Genomic DNA, 15,638 nt, shown 5'->3' on the forward strand with positions numbered 1-15,638 from the left:
CCTAATGGTAGAACACATCATAGGACTTTGGCTTTATTTGTCTTCCCTGAAATAGATGTTATGTGAAATGTAATAGGTTAAACAAAACAGTATTTGGTTAAAAAAAGCATAAATGTCATCCAGGCAAACTATGAATTTATTATGATCAAATAATTAGGACATCCCGTAGCCCACTAACACATTGCAATATGGCAGGGATCATCAACTAGATTAAGGTCAGCCCGATTTTTAATTGAACCTTGAACTGATGGTCAGGTGGCGGGAGCATAAGTAAAAATAATTTTCTGCGAAGTGGGCGGAGTCTTTCGAATATCTAGGGGCGTGGTCAACCATACAAACTGACCAATGAACTGACGAAGTACTTGGAAGTGGTGGATTTGAAAGTGTGTTATAAACAGATAGACGGACGTTTTTTGTAGTGAAGTATAATTATTTCACTTGAAAGTACATTTTAGAAAAGGTGAGATGCGTTTGAATCTAATGTACGGTGAAAAAAAATGTGTGATTTGGATTGCTTTATTTCCTTGCAAGTTTGTGTGTTCCGCCACAACCGGGAGCTTACTAGCTAACGTTATTAGCTAAGCTAGCTTTGCTTTGGCTAGACAAGATGCAGATGGATAGCTAGCTAAGGACGTTAATTTAGCTACACATATCCCAGCGAGCTGGTTATTTACATCAGGGTCCGTTTTCTGCTTGCTGATTCACACATCAGAAGTATATATATCGCACTATAGCATAGATGTCATATGTGTGAATAGCTAGCTAGGCTTAATCAGGAGCTGCCTCAACATATCCATTAGCTAACGACGGCAACGTTAGCTACATTCTTTGCAGAGATGTTGGAGGAGGAGCATACAGACAGACAGCACCAACTTGCCATGTTGTGTCAGAAGCTCGACCGAATTAAAACAAGATATCTAATCGAAGGTAATAACACCATTTCATTCGTTCCATAGCGAAGACAACATGCCTCATATAGTCCCCTGTAGCTCAGTTGGTAGAGCATGGCGCTTGCAACGCCAGGGTTGTGGGTTCGTTTCCCACGGTGGGCCAGTATGAAAATGTATGCACTCATTAACTGTAAGTTGCTCTGGATAAGAGCGTCTGCTAAAATCTTAAATGTAAATATTGTACATAATGATATGCCGATATAAGACCACTGAGTTTCAAATAAATGGTCACTCACTGTTTCTTTCATGCAGATGACACTGATAATATCAACCAGGCCATTGGCTCAAATTCCCCTGAAACGTGTCTCGCATATCTGATGGACTTGGAGAAGAAAGGAGACCCTCACTTGGATCCTAGTCATCTCACAAAGCTTACAGACTTCTATACCCGTGTATTCTCAACTATGCCACTGGGAAAACACTGCCAAAATGAGAGCTATGCCAGAATGCTGGTCAGATTTGCAGAGCTGAATGTGTGAGTGAACCATTATCATACTGTTCCATGAGATGGTTGAGCCTTGTTTTGCAACATGTTCTTCTGTTGACTGTACTTAGCTACATCAGTTAAAAATACAATGTGTGGGGTGTATTAATAATATTAAAGGGGCAATCTGGGATTTGGGAAAACAACAGTGGCACCCTGCCACTTTTTGGTTAACAGCTGAGGGATAAGGCTAGAGAAATGTAACCACTCTCAAATTCATGGATGCAAGGACTGACCATCCATGAGATCAAAATGATAGTTTTATCCATGTTTTGAAGCTATTCAGTGTTTGTTTACAATTACATGGTTTACAAATAATGGAAGTAAAATAAGTTTAGATGTTGGGTTCTAATCAATTACAACAGTTGAACTAAGCTCATGGGGCATTTATACCAGTAAATTATGTTCTTCCAAAAATCAAAGGCACCTCAATACTACCAAAAATGGATGTACCAATCTCAGATTGCCCCTTTAACAGACACCTTTTTGGTATTTAGTTTAGTTCAGTCGAATTAGTATTTTTAATGTCTTTCAGAATCCAAGACACCAATGGGGCAGAGGGCAACTTCAATGTTGCGACTACACACTGCCAGGATTTTGCTTTTGTCCACATTGCACACGCTCAGTTTGAACTTTCTCAAGGTAGAGAGATGCACAACAATCTTTGGTTCGACTGGCGTAGATGATTTATACTCACAGACGACACAATTTGGGTTATTTACTAAACTTTAGCTCCATGGTTGTACCAGCTTTTTCATATTGATAAATACTCAGACACCGGATACAATACACACCCATGGCAACTATTGAATCTCTAACATCTTATTTATATCCTGACAATGATGCATGCATCAGTCCAATCTGTGAAGCTCACATTCAGAAAATATACTGCTGCAGGAAAGTATTATTGGTATCTAGTCAGTAAATATTTTTATATATATATATATTTTTGGTGCTATCCCATCTCAAAAGGCAACACAAAGAAAAGTACTTGGATACTTCAGAGGGCCATTGAACTGAATGCCAAACCCAGCGACCTGCTGGAGGCTGCTATGCAGAACTTGATATTGGGCAAAGCAGAACTTCTTTCCTCTGAGGATAAGGAAAATATTCCAGGTTAGTTTTTCTGTCCAATTTCCAATCCCATTTCAGATCAGTATTAACCGGAAGCCCATCTTGATTTTTTTACGTCAAAGACAAGAAGTAGTATAATACATGACCATGTTTCTTCACCCTAGATTTTTTTAATGCAATCACCACTTTTATGCTGCTTTAGGGTACTAGTACTGTATATTCATTGTCTTAATGTGTTGTCAAAACTATTTTTCTTTCAGTCTCAACTTATAATACACATGGTTCTGCAAAGAATGGCACAGAATTTCGCAAAGTCTCCAGAAACTCTGACGGTACAGGCGACTTGCATCTCTCCAGTATATTTTCTTCAGGGTAAAATACAATTGTTTAGTTTTTTACAGTGCCAAGTTCTCACACCAAGGTTCTGTCTTTGTTTTGCTTTACATTCTTCTATTCTGTCTCGTGAAAAATGATTGTTGACACTGTTCTTCTCATTCTCTTAGAACAACGGAACCACGAGGTGGACCCCTAGAAGACGAGGTTCCATCTTGGAGGTCTGGGTCTCAACGAAAGAGAACCGTTGGCATGGTAAAGTTTGATTTTTTATTTTAAAGATCCTACATTAGTTTTTATTAGTAGTAGTTTTAAATAGTGTTGGGGGAAAAAAATGAAACAGTTACATATCGCAATATACTTTGACTCAAAGTATCAATTGTTTTTTTTGCTAGGTAGCGTTAGCTAGCGCTAGTTGGCTGTACCTGTGCCAAAACCCGGGTATTTTTCATCCTATAGCTTGTTCTCCATCTTCTTTTTAAATAGTGAGTCAACATGTTGTCAGCACTTTTATTTCCATGACTGATCAAAACTCGTTTTTATTATGGCTCTCTCGTCTCTGCAGCAGACATATAGTGAGCGATATGTTTGGAACATCAAATCGCAATAAAATCACAGTATCTAATTGCAATACATATAGAATCGTGAGAATTGCAATATATATTGTATCGGTACCTAAGTATCGTGAGGATATCATATCGTGAGGTCCCTGGCAATTCCCATTTCCTAGTTTTTCCATCACTTCTCTGGTTTTAAATCATCTCCTGTTCTTTATTATCCTGCCCTATAGCCAGGGAGAGTGCCTGTAGTCCACCGCTCTATCCCAGAAATGGATGATGACAGTGATGGAAGACAAGTGAAGAGGAGGGAGGCTCTCATCCCAAGTAGCTTGTCCAGGTAAGCATTTTTTACCTATGTCAAGGGAACACATTCAGAACACAGGATTACAAAGCCTAAACTGATAAATGGAACTTTGTTTTAGGCAAACGGCTGGTTCAAGTGCCACGTTTACCTTGTCCTCAGCCAAGAAGCATGATGAAGATGGGGACTTCCTCAATCTAAAGGTTTGAATGAAAATCCCCACATTTCAGTTGTAATTATAGATTGTGTAAGAATCTTCTAGCGCCCGGCCCAACTGTTTACAATTATATAAAATAACATGGAGAGCAGAGCATAGTAAAGTGATATCTTACATAATCCTATTTTAAAGACTGGAGTTGATTGGACAGTCATATCATTTTTGATTTGCTCTCTCAGACACTTATCATTAGCCCTGAGCCACGCCCATGGGAGGACATGGGAATGGTGGACTACACCACTACACTGCTGCACAGGCAAGACAGAAGAGATGCCACTAGGATGGAAGGTCGGTACCTTTACATTGAAGTGAAACTATTTTTACCTAGTTGTTGACGGTGCATAAAGCTTGTTTAGTAAAAAGCATGAGTTAGTGCACACCCACATATTCAAGGAGGTGCTGACTAACGGAATGGTAAACTTGTGAAAAAATTAATTCTCACTCATATCGAGTTTATGTTCTCTGCTGTTGGTAGATACCACTGACAATATAAACCAGATAATCGGTTCCAACTCCCCTGAGGCTTGCCGGATGTATCTGACCAAGCTGGAGAAGAGGGGTAATCCTCAGACAGACACCAACCTTCTCCTAAAGCTGAAGGACTGCTATTCCAGAATCTTCTCCAGACTGCCATTGGGAATGTACAGCAAAAACGAGAGCTATGCCAAGATGCTTGTCCGATTTGCTGAACTCAAAGGGTGAGTGTCCTTCAGGATGTTTTGGAGTATTAAAAACCCTGCATATATTCAGATATGTTTCCAGTGTTCTAGAACAGGTTTGATGGCTGTCTAAAAATGTCCTCTGTAGCATTGATGACCCAGATGATGCTCGGGACAACTTCATCGTTGCGAGATCCAACTGCAAAGGCTTTGCCTTTGTGCACATAGCACATGCTCAGTTTGAGGTCGCTCAAGGTAGTTTTTTTTTTTTTTTTACATAAAAGATTGTGCATAATATAGAGTTTAGATACTGAACATTTATATTTAGATACTAAAGAGATTTTTGTTCATATTCTTCCAAAAGGTCAGGTCAAGAAAGGCACCTCAATACTACAGAAAGCCCTTCAAGTGAACGCAAAGCCCACTGAACTAATTGAGACGGCAATGCAGAAGCTAAAAGCCGGGAATTACCAGTTTCTCTCCGAAGAAGACCAAGAGAGTCTCCCAGGTAGGTTTCATTTACTTTTAGTCAATTATGCTGTACGTCTTGGTCGTGTTCATTAGGGCATGGAATGGAAAATGTAGTCCCTCCCTGTTTGTCTGTTTTCTTCTGTTTGGTACCTATTGAACATGACCCAGTTCATCCTGACTACAAAGTGATAACGGCTTCAAGCTTAAAGCTTGCAAACCTGATGTAAGTTTTAGTTGAATAGATTCCTTATATGTGTGTTTCTTTTTACAGAGCCACAGTCCCACGGGTCATTAAGTCTGTCAAACTATGGTAGAGAGAGGGAGCCGGAGATTCCCGCCCGTTTACCTCTGAGCCAGACACAGCCCAAACCCTCTAGCATGGAGCCATCTTCAGGGTGGAAAATACCAGCCCGCGTCAGCCGAGTCGTGTCTCCAGAGGTTTGGCTTGCTGTTTTATTTTTGGGATTACTACTGTGTTATGAACATGAAAAGTGCTTGCATCAAACTCCAATTTAGTTTGTTAGTTCTTATGGCTGCGTTATAACCACATTTCTGTGGTTAACACTTGTGTTTTTGTTGTTTTTCTTTTGGATTCTTCAATTTTAACCTCTGGGTTTAACTGTGTGTGTGGTCGTCATCAGGAGAAGCACGCCCCTCCTGATTTCAGGCCCACTCCACGTCTGGTGGACTCTCTGCCCACCCCATCCCTCCCTCTCCCGTCCAGACTCAATCCACCCGTCGCCTGCCAGACGCCCAACTACAAAGACCCCTGTGCCAACAGGTGAGCGAGCTGGAGTGGACATGTATCTGACATAAAAGCTCTTGTACAATGATCCTAATCATTATCTAATGATTCTATTTCAGCTCTTGAGATATTAGGAAATGGTATTGTCAGTGTTGGGGAAGCTACTCTGAAAATATGGTTTATCAAGCTACCAATTACTTCGCACTGGAAGAAGTTGAGCTACAGTAAAGCTACCCTCAAGAAAAATATACACTGCTCAAAAAAATAAAGGGAACACTAAAATAACACATCCTAGATCTGAATGAATGAAATAATCTTATTAAATACTTTTTTCTTTACATAGTTGAATGTGCTGACAACAAAACCACACAAAAATTATCAATGGAAATCAAATTTATCAACCCATGGAGGTCTGGATTTGGAGTCACCCTCAAAATTAAAGTGGAAAACCACACTACAGGCTGATCCAACTTTGATGTAATGTCCTTAAAACAAGTCAAAATGAGGCTCAGTAGTGTGTGTGGCCTCCACGTGCCTGTATGACCTCCCTACAACGCCTGGGCATGCTCCTGATGAGGTGGTGGATGGTCTCCTGAGGGATCTCCTCCCAGACCTGGACTAAAGCATCCGCCAACTCCTGGACAGTCTGTGGTGCAATGTGGCGTTGGTGGATGGAGCGAGACATGATGTCCCAGATGTGCTCAATTGGATTCAGGTCTGGGGAACGGGCGGGCCAGTCCATAGCGTCAATGCCTTCCTCTTGCAGGAACTGCTGACACACTCCAGCCACATGAGGTCTAGCATTGTCTTGCGTTAGGAGGAACCCAGGGCCAACTGCACCAGCATATGGTCTCACAAGGGGTCTGAGGATCTCATCTCGGTACCTAATGGCAGTCAGGCTTCCTCTGGCGAGCACATGGAGGGCTGTGCGGCCCCCCAAAGAAATGCCACCCCACACCATGACTGACCCACCGCCAAACCGGTCATGCTGGAGGATGTTGCAGGCAGCAGAACGTTCTCCACGGCGTCTCCAGACTCTGTCACGTCTGTCACGTGCTCAGTGTGAACCTGCTTTCATCTGTGAAGAGCACAGGGCGCCAGTGGCGAATTTGCCAATCTTGGTGTTCTCTGGCAAATGCCAAACGTCCTGCACGGTGTTGGGCTGTAAGCACAACCCCCACCTGTGGACGCCGGGCCCTCATACCACCCTCATGGAGTCTGTTTCTGACCGTTTGAGCAGACACATGCACATTTGTGGCCTGCTGGAGGTCATTTTGCAGGGCTCTGGCAGTGCTCCACCTGCTCCTCCTTGCACAAAGGCGGAGGTAGCGGTCCTGCTGCTGGGTTGTTGCCCTCCTACGGCCTCCTCCAAGTCTCCTGATGTACTGGCCTGTCTCCTGGTAGCGCCTCCATGCTCTGGACACTACGCTGACAGACACAGCAAACCTTCTTGCCACAGCTCGCATTGATGTGCCATCCTGGATGAGCTGCACTACCTGAGCCACTTGTGTGGGTTGTAGACTCCGTCTCATGCTACCACTAGAGTGAAAGCACCGCCAGCATTCAAAAGTGACCAAAACATCAGCCAGGAAGCATAGGAACTGAGAAGTGGTCTGTGGTCACCACCTGCAAAACCAGTCCTTTATTGGGGGTGTCTTGCTAATTGCCTATAATTTCCAACTGTTGTCTATTCCATTTGCACAACAGCATGTGGAATTTATTGTCAATCAGTGTTGCTTCCTAAGTGGACATTTTGATTTCACAGAAGTGTAATTGACTTGGAGTTACATTGTGTTGTTTAAGTGTTCCCTTAATTTTTTTGAGCAGTGTAGTTTAACTAAAGTTACTTTGAAAACTACCTCGTGAAAAATGATCATATTTAAATCTGAACTGTCATAATGCAAAGTTAAGCCTGTCATTCATACTGTGACGTGGTGTGAGTAACAGTCACTGCAGATGGTGTAGTGAGATTTGTGAGTGCGTTTCGTCTTGGAATCAAGAGGAAAGTTGGGAAGCAGTGATGTAAAACAGGACTTTCTTTGACATTTGAATTCCCTTCTCTCCTCACAGTTACGTTACCCCTGTGGTCAAGAGGAACCCCCCATTTGCGGCCCCTCTCTCAGCAGCCCATAAAGCCGGCCCTGCCCAGCAGCAGCTGTGCACCCCCCTCAGCCGGGTGTCCTATGCCCAACAGACCCCCCAGGTAAACCACAAACGCCATCCATGGGATTTCCGTGATCACTTGACCTGAACAGGCAAAACGCTGTCAGGTCAGGAGGAACAAACGCATGGCCCTAGTTATGTTCTATTTGTGAGTTTGCTGTTTAAGTTATAGGCCTATGTCAAATGAAATGTGAACTTGATGGTTGAATGACTCTGCACTTGTCCCTTACTTCAGGGTTCCGTCGCTGCTCTCTCAAACGAGTCCATCATGATAAAGGGCAAACAGTTCCTCGTCCTGAAGATGATTGGCCAAGGTGGATCCAGTAAGGTAGGGTCTAGTTGTCTTGTTCATTAGGGTACAATGTAAAAAAAGCTCTCAAAACATTGTGTAATGGAAAACAAAAAACAGAGTTTGTTGTTGGACAATTTAAGATGGTACTTCCACCCCCCCCCCCCCCCGCCCGGGGGGCCAGTATGAAATAAATAAAAATAAAATGATGCACTCACTAACTGTAAGTCGCTCTGGATAAGAGTGTCTGCTAAAAATGATTAAATGTAAAAAATGTTTGAAACAGTAACATACCAGGGAAGTACTACAGGAGGTTTGATGGCTGATTGGCTGTTTTTTCAGCTGGTTTGATGGTAGGTTCTCTGTCATTTCAGGTGTACCAGGTTCTGGACCAACGGAATCAGCTGTTTGCTGTGAAGTATGTGAACCTGGAGGAGGCTGATGCCCAGACAGTGGAAAGCTACAAGAATGAGATCGAGCATCTCAATCACCTGCAGCAGTACAGTGATCAGATCATCAAGCTGTATGATTAGTGAGTGTTCAGTGTTCACTACTCTGACTTATTCCGCTAGGGTCTAGCAATAAATTAATTAGATTTTTTGATAAATGCATACTGTACATCCAAAACATAACAAAAACTGGTGGTACTGGTACGTATATAGTCACATGGCATACATTAAAAGAAAATATGAATGATACGAACATATTTTTTTCTTTCTTCTTTTAGTTATGTATTTTTATATTTTTTACCCCCTCGTCTCATTGATCTTGTCTCAACTCCCCAACGGGCTTGGGATAGGTGAAGGTCGAGTCATGCGTCCTCCGAAACGTGACCCGCCAAGCTTCGCTGCTTATTAACACCTGCTCGCTTAACCCGGAAGCCAGCTGCACCAATGTGTCGGAGGAAACACTGTTCAACTGACGACTGTGGTCAGCTTGCAGGCGCCCGGCCCACCACAAGGAGTGGCTAGAGCGCGATGAGCCAAGGAATGCCCCCCGGCCAATCCCTCCCCTAACCCGGACGACGCTGGGCCAATTATGTGCCGCCCTATGGGACTCCCGGTCACGGCCGGCTGTGACACAGCCTGGGATCGAACCCCAGGCTGTAGTGCCTCCTCAACACTGCGATGCAGTGCCTTAGACCGCTGCGCCACTCGGGAGGCCCCAACACAACGTATTTCGATTGTGGTCCTCTGTTCTATCCCACTATACATGTCATGTGATTCCCAGTGAGCAGTGCTTTTTATCAGTCGAGTTCTCTTTTATTCCAGTGAAATAACCAACAGCTACATCTACATGCTGATGGAATGTGGTAACCTGGACCTCAACACCTGGCTACGGAACCGTAAAACTGTCAACCCGCTGGAGAGGAAGTTCTACTGGAAGAATATGCTGGAGGCAGTCCAGACCATCCACAAACATGGTTATTATCTCTCCATCTATCTTGAACTCTGTATCTCTCTTCATCAGTCACCCTTATGTTTTCTAAGTTCCTCATACCCAACCATTGCAGTCTCTATAACAAGTCTTTTTCGTTTTTCTGTTACTTTTTTTGTGTAGGTATTGTCCATAGTGACTTGAAGCCAGCCAATTTTGTGATTGTGAATGCCTCGCTGAAATTGATCGACTTCGGCATTGCAAACCGCATCCAGCCTGATGTGACAAGCATTATGAAAGATTCTCAGGTAAGAGCACAACCCCCATCTCCAACTGTAGTTAATAATGTATGTATACATAACCAGAAGCTTGCCAAAATAAGGATCTTGATCTTCAAGAAAAAAATCCTAAACACAGGTGGGGACCTTGAACTACATGCCTCCCGAAGCCATCAAAGACACTTCATCCCAGCCAGGGAAGGCAAACTCTAAGGTGAGCTGATGTCCCTTCCTTCTTATCCAAAACAATGTATTTTTAATACATGCATATTCCATATGGACTCATTTATATCAATGTTGGAAGATTATGCATGTGTAATGATTTATAATAAATATTTTTGTTGATTTGATTCATAGATTAGTACTAAAGGTGATGTGTGGTCCCTTGGATGCATCATGTACTGCATGACCTATGGGAAGACTCCATTCCAGACCATCACCAACCAGATCACCAAGCTACATGCCATCATTGACCCGTCCCATGAGATAGAGTTCCCTGACATTGCAGAGAAGGATCTGCTAGATGTGTTGAAGGTGAGTGATTCCTTTCATTCTGCTATGTATTGGCTTTTTGGTTGAGTTTTGATTTAGTGTGAATGACGTGGATAAATGGGATCTGATGGTATATATATTTTTCTACCACCAGAGGTGCTTGGTACGAAACCCAAGAGAGCGGATTTCCATTGCGGAGCTGCTGGAACATTCATACCTAAAGCTTCAGTCTCAGCAACAGTCACCTGTGCCAGGTACATAAACGCACACACGCTATGCATATTTACACCTCATACCTGCCATAATACCAAGTGTTTATTTTTTTTTAAATAAGAAAAAGAATTGCAACAACTTTCATTTTGTCTTCCTCTCGATCTCCTTTCAGCACCTCCTGACAATAACGATCTGAAGAGGATCCTCAACGAGCTCGCTGCCTTACAGTCCCCCAACAGCATTGCCAGGGCTGCTAATGTAAGCGTAACAATGTGGAATTTCCAATAATGTTCCAGTCTTATCGTCATTTGCTTTTAACTGACTGGCATCTTCTCTGCAATCGACAGAACTTGGCGAAAATGTGCAACAGTGGTCGGAAACTGGACGCTGCAGGGTGTGTAAAGTCATCCAGCCAGCTCAACTGGAAGATGTGATCTGGCCATGTAGATGCTCCACTGATGGCCTAAAAAAAAATATGGTGTCAGCAGATGGGACTCCAATCCTAGCCTAAGTCGAGCTTTACCCAAGAGATACACTGCCCATGCCATGCTTCAGCACAACTAAAAAAATATGTCCTGCTTGGCAGTACACTGGCCCTGTTTGAATACTTTGAAAATGTATCCTTACTTCCTTCCCCTCAAAGTAATCGCTAATCTGACATGTCTGGATTGGTGAAAGCTATGAAGTGGAACCATTGCTTTTATTCTATCCAAGTATGTTAGATCAGAGAGAACACCAAGAATGGGAGGAAAGAAGGAAGCATTTGAACTGTTTTTAAGCAGGGCCCATATCTGCCCTACAGAGTTCTACCATCATCGCCATGTTGTATCCTCTCATGTCCTCATGACTTCCCCTTGCTCACATCTTGAAGGAAACGGATCTACACTTTTTGTCTTTTTTTTTTAAGACAGACACTTATTTGTGTTTCCTTACTCTCTACACATTTTACTGTCCTCAAACATGTAACTACAAAAAATGGTCAACAAATAAACTAGCTAACTGTATTATTGATGTTTATTTCTTTAAGCGGTCACTTTCATCTGTAGTTATTTGTAGGAATATCCATTTTTTTACTGCCACTGGTAGGATACAAATAACTAGAAGTCTTGAATGGATGGATGAAAGGGGGCATTTTATGTGAGTGGGGGGGGGGGGGGGATAACCTGCTCTGACATAATGTAAGCTTGGATGATTTCAGTGTATGGTAATAATGCTGTCTCAAATTGATATCAAAACCAACCGAAGGATTTCAGCACCACATCAGGGAGAGCTCTGAAAATTGACCAATACTGCATGCACCATTTTCTAATACCTCTATCAGCATGACTGTTCCATGCTCTTCATGACACCAAACATCTTCCTCTCTTTTTCACCTGTTTGCACCCAGGAATGGTTTCCACTAGATATTACAGCCACAAAGTCAAAATGGGTTTTTGTAAAAATTCCTTAAAACAAAAATGAGCTTTTTCGTCTTTAAGGTTAGCAGTGTGGTTAGGGTTAGGTTTAAACGGGTAATTAGTTGTCTTTTTACCTAAGCACAGTACTTGACTTGGGAAGGAGCTCACAGAATTGAGTAAAGGCATGTTCCTGCACCTCCTGTAGAATATTATCTAAAAAAGTATTGAGTTCCTGCACCTATTTCAGACCAAGACAAGCACTGGCCTAAACATGCATTTACAGTCAGGTAAAATTCATAGCAAGCAGTAGGGAGTGGGTGGGGAAAACAAAAGGGATATATAGTATATATTGACAATAATAATACATTTTATTTGGCAGATTCCTTTCAGGACACTCAAGAACATATTACATAAAATCTAGTCCTGTACATTAAATCTATTTCATTTAGGCCTATGTAATGAATTTGAATTATGCTTTATTATTTACAGGGAAAAAACAAAAACACATTTAAAATAACAATCAGCTTATCAATTTCATAATAATTGGTGGGTTCTGACACGTGTCACTTCGCACTGATACCATGTGCAGTAAACAGTAGCTATTGCTGTGTAGGCTACTCACCGTTAGCTAGCTAGCTAGACTCACTAGGCTATTGTCGTATCTGATGAGTGGTGGCCATTATTGCTGTCAACAAAGAGTCCGTTTTATGCTGCATGGTGTTAGAGGCTTTTATTAAAATCACGAGGTTACAGCATAAATGACAGGTGACATGACACCCGGAGAACGGCTCCCCCGATTGCCATGGCCGTTCTGACTTCTTCTTCGTTTAACCCCCCTATTTATAAACAACGAAGCTGACCTCTTCTGGCCAATCCCCAGTCTCCAAGACACTTCCGGTCTGCTGGATGTGGCGTTACACCCAAAACATTCCCTCTTGCTACTAACACAACCAACATTCCATTTCTTCATGAAAAACATTTAACAAAGGCATAATCTTCAGATACTATATTCCCCCCTTCGAGACGAACTAAACGTCTCGAAAACAAACAGAATAGGATTATGAGTAGTAACAATTTATCTTATTGAGTATCTTTAACATTAAACCAAAAACATTCTTCTCTAGAGTGTAAATACCTTTCTTATGAAATAACTGTTTATGAAGTGTGAATACATTACTATGAAATATGAACAAATCTCTATGGAGTGTAAGAGCGAAAAACTGTCCGGCAACCTTCCATCCATATCAATCAAGACAGTAAAATTCTCTCACGGTCCCTCTGCCCCAGGCAACCACCGTCGGTACTCCAGATAACCTCATTAACCATGTAAATGCATTTGAAACTATGATGCAATTAAATACACATGTAAGCCCCTGCAAACAAAATCCTATCCATAAACATCCACTTGCAAGGCTGGTCAACCCATTGGACCGTACAAGTGGAACTCTCCCTGCCTAGACCTTCTGTCCCTAAACATTCACGAAATAAACAAAAACATCTAAGATCCTCACATGTATTCAATAACATCAAACATCATTCTACAAAATTAATCCCTAAGAATATGACACAATTATGTATTACACATGTCCATATTTCATTGCAGACACTGGAATGTAGTCCACTACACTTCATCTCCCTGTAGTCTCCTCTTCCAATGGACTTGTTGATGATGGAATCAGCCACACCCTCCTTGTTTCATCTCCTCCAGTCATATTGTCCCTTCCCATGTTCCTTCATATTGTCCTTGTTTGAGTCACATGTTCCCCCAAATGCTTCTGGAATGAAAAGAAAAGAAACGACCAAACAGTATCTTTTGCAAAACAAACACTTTCAAATTAAACCTCAATTTCACCTAAGAATTTAAAAAATGATATATAAATGATGTATGAATCACATAAACCTATTCCCCCATTTGATTCATAAATCATACCAACATCACCCCAATATTGAGAAAAAAAAAAAGATTTTTTTTTTTTTTTTTTTGAAAAATCATCAAATAATCAAAATGATATTTATCCATCAGTTCCACTTGTCCATCTTTATCCAGATCAGGAACAGTCAACACCGGCATCTGAGTGTTGTCTCCAGGCATCACTCTCCAACCTATCTCAATATCATAACTTTCTCAAAGGTCAGTAACAAATTACAAACATCACACAGTGTTATCAAAGCTGAAACTAAAATCTGACCCATCACTGCCCCTACTGGCCTAATTGATCTTGCAACCAAATCCTCTCAGATCTCCCAAACACATCCCTTATAATGCATCTATAACCCCAGTGATATTATCTGAACTATCTGGACTCAAAGTATAACTAATATTTATCAATATGATCTTCCCAAATGTTACACCATACCATGAATAAAGTCCCCCCTTCTCCCTTAGACTTATCCTTCAATGATAGGCTTGAAGCCTATGACATGTCCCTTTTCATCCTATTTTGAACTCTAGTTTCAGATTGATCTGTGTTCAGTGCTACTCCTCTTTTAATAGTAAAAGCCTCATATGGAAGCTTCAACGTTGACATGTAACAAAATCCTGTCCATCCATAATGTAAGAATATAGATGCTTTATCACCCCAAACCCTCCAAATATCTCTAAAATTCCCAATAGTCACATTGTCAGTCAAAAGCTAATCTTTTAACCATCAAAGTCCTGCTCTTCTTACTACCTGGTATATTAAAAAGTAACCTTATATTTCTCATTACTACCCTTAAGGTCATGCTTATCCAAAGTCATCATATAATCATCACAATCTGATATTCCCATAAACATACCCTTTACCTCATATGTTTTATTAGAACAAAAACAACTTTTAGCCCTCAATGTTTCACCTGAATACTTCAGGGTTCCGTTGTTACCTGATTTCCTTTCCATCTAACAAATGCACCCAAATTAATTCACTTAACCCAATTCCACCTACCCCTAGGCTTAAACCACTGTTCTGACAACGACATTATTTTATCTGTCAATGACTGTTGCTGACACCACAGTCATGACAAAGCATAAGACTGAACCATACCTGAAAGAGGCCGCGCGACCGTCTAACATGTCTGGTGCTGGAATCCTCAACAGACATGGACACTCAAGATTCCTCACTGATCTTACAGAATGAGTTAATCTATCTCTAATTTCCACAACAGAAGAACGAGCGGTACTGATCAGATACCTCTCCCTGTCTGTCATTAAAATCAAAGATCTCATCCTGTCCTCCATGATGAATCTATATTCTCTCTACTACTATCTGCTCTCCTATTTTAACCCTATTCGTACTATCCTTGACAGCACTCTCCATCCGTAACATAACCCATGAGTCCAAAATTCCCCATTTAATTTCAGAAAAGTTGTTGTCGATGTCTCCCTACCTTTGCTATTGCCATCGTATCATTAATCCCTTCCAAAGTTATCATTAAAGTAGTTGACTTAATTGCTGTATCAACCCTAATTACTTCTAGTGCAAAAGTTCCCATTATCCTCTGTGTATTATCTACTGTTGGAGTGACTACTGTAATCTACTCTTCCTGAACTCCTTTGGTGACTGTGGAGGCTACAAACCTTAACTCTTCCATTATAAGCGTTACTTTATGAATTACATAGCCCTTTAACCAATAATTCCTAACCGGAACAACTTCTA

The 15,638-nt window shown here is 41.6% G+C and overlaps 1 protein-coding gene across 2 annotated transcripts; it reads left to right on the forward strand.

Moving 5' to 3' along the window:
- The first annotated feature begins 360 nt into the window (after window positions 1–360).
- Window positions 361–11,609, forward strand: LOC311139707 (dual specificity protein kinase Ttk-like). Of its 2 annotated transcripts, XM_084174629.1 has the most exons (25): window positions 374–460; window positions 835–927; window positions 1,203–1,425; window positions 1,970–2,076; window positions 2,407–2,550; window positions 2,769–2,880; window positions 3,012–3,096; window positions 3,632–3,738; window positions 3,824–3,905; window positions 4,099–4,207; window positions 4,395–4,617; window positions 4,727–4,833; window positions 4,943–5,086; window positions 5,321–5,487; window positions 5,691–5,830; window positions 7,865–7,997; window positions 8,193–8,285; window positions 8,621–8,778; window positions 9,518–9,669; window positions 9,807–9,931; window positions 10,041–10,115; window positions 10,259–10,435; window positions 10,548–10,647; window positions 10,779–10,864; window positions 10,954–11,609. In XM_084174629.1, the coding sequence occupies exons 2-25, from the start codon at window positions 837–839 to the stop codon at window positions 11,038–11,040; spliced, it is 3,027 nt and encodes a 1,008-aa protein (XP_084030755.1). In that variant the 5' UTR covers window positions 374–460; window positions 835–836; the 3' UTR covers window positions 11,041–11,609. The 2 variants fall into 2 exon arrangements, with proteins under 2 accessions (XP_084030754.1, XP_084030755.1); XM_084174628.1 differs by having other exon boundaries at window positions 361–927.
- The last annotated feature ends 4,029 nt before the right edge of the window (window positions 11,610–15,638 follow it).

This window comes from Coregonus lavaretus (genome assembly GCF_964263955.1).
Source record: "Coregonus lavaretus genome assembly, chromosome: 13".
NCBI classification, from domain to species: domain Eukaryota; kingdom Metazoa; phylum Chordata; class Actinopteri; order Salmoniformes; family Salmonidae; genus Coregonus; species Coregonus lavaretus.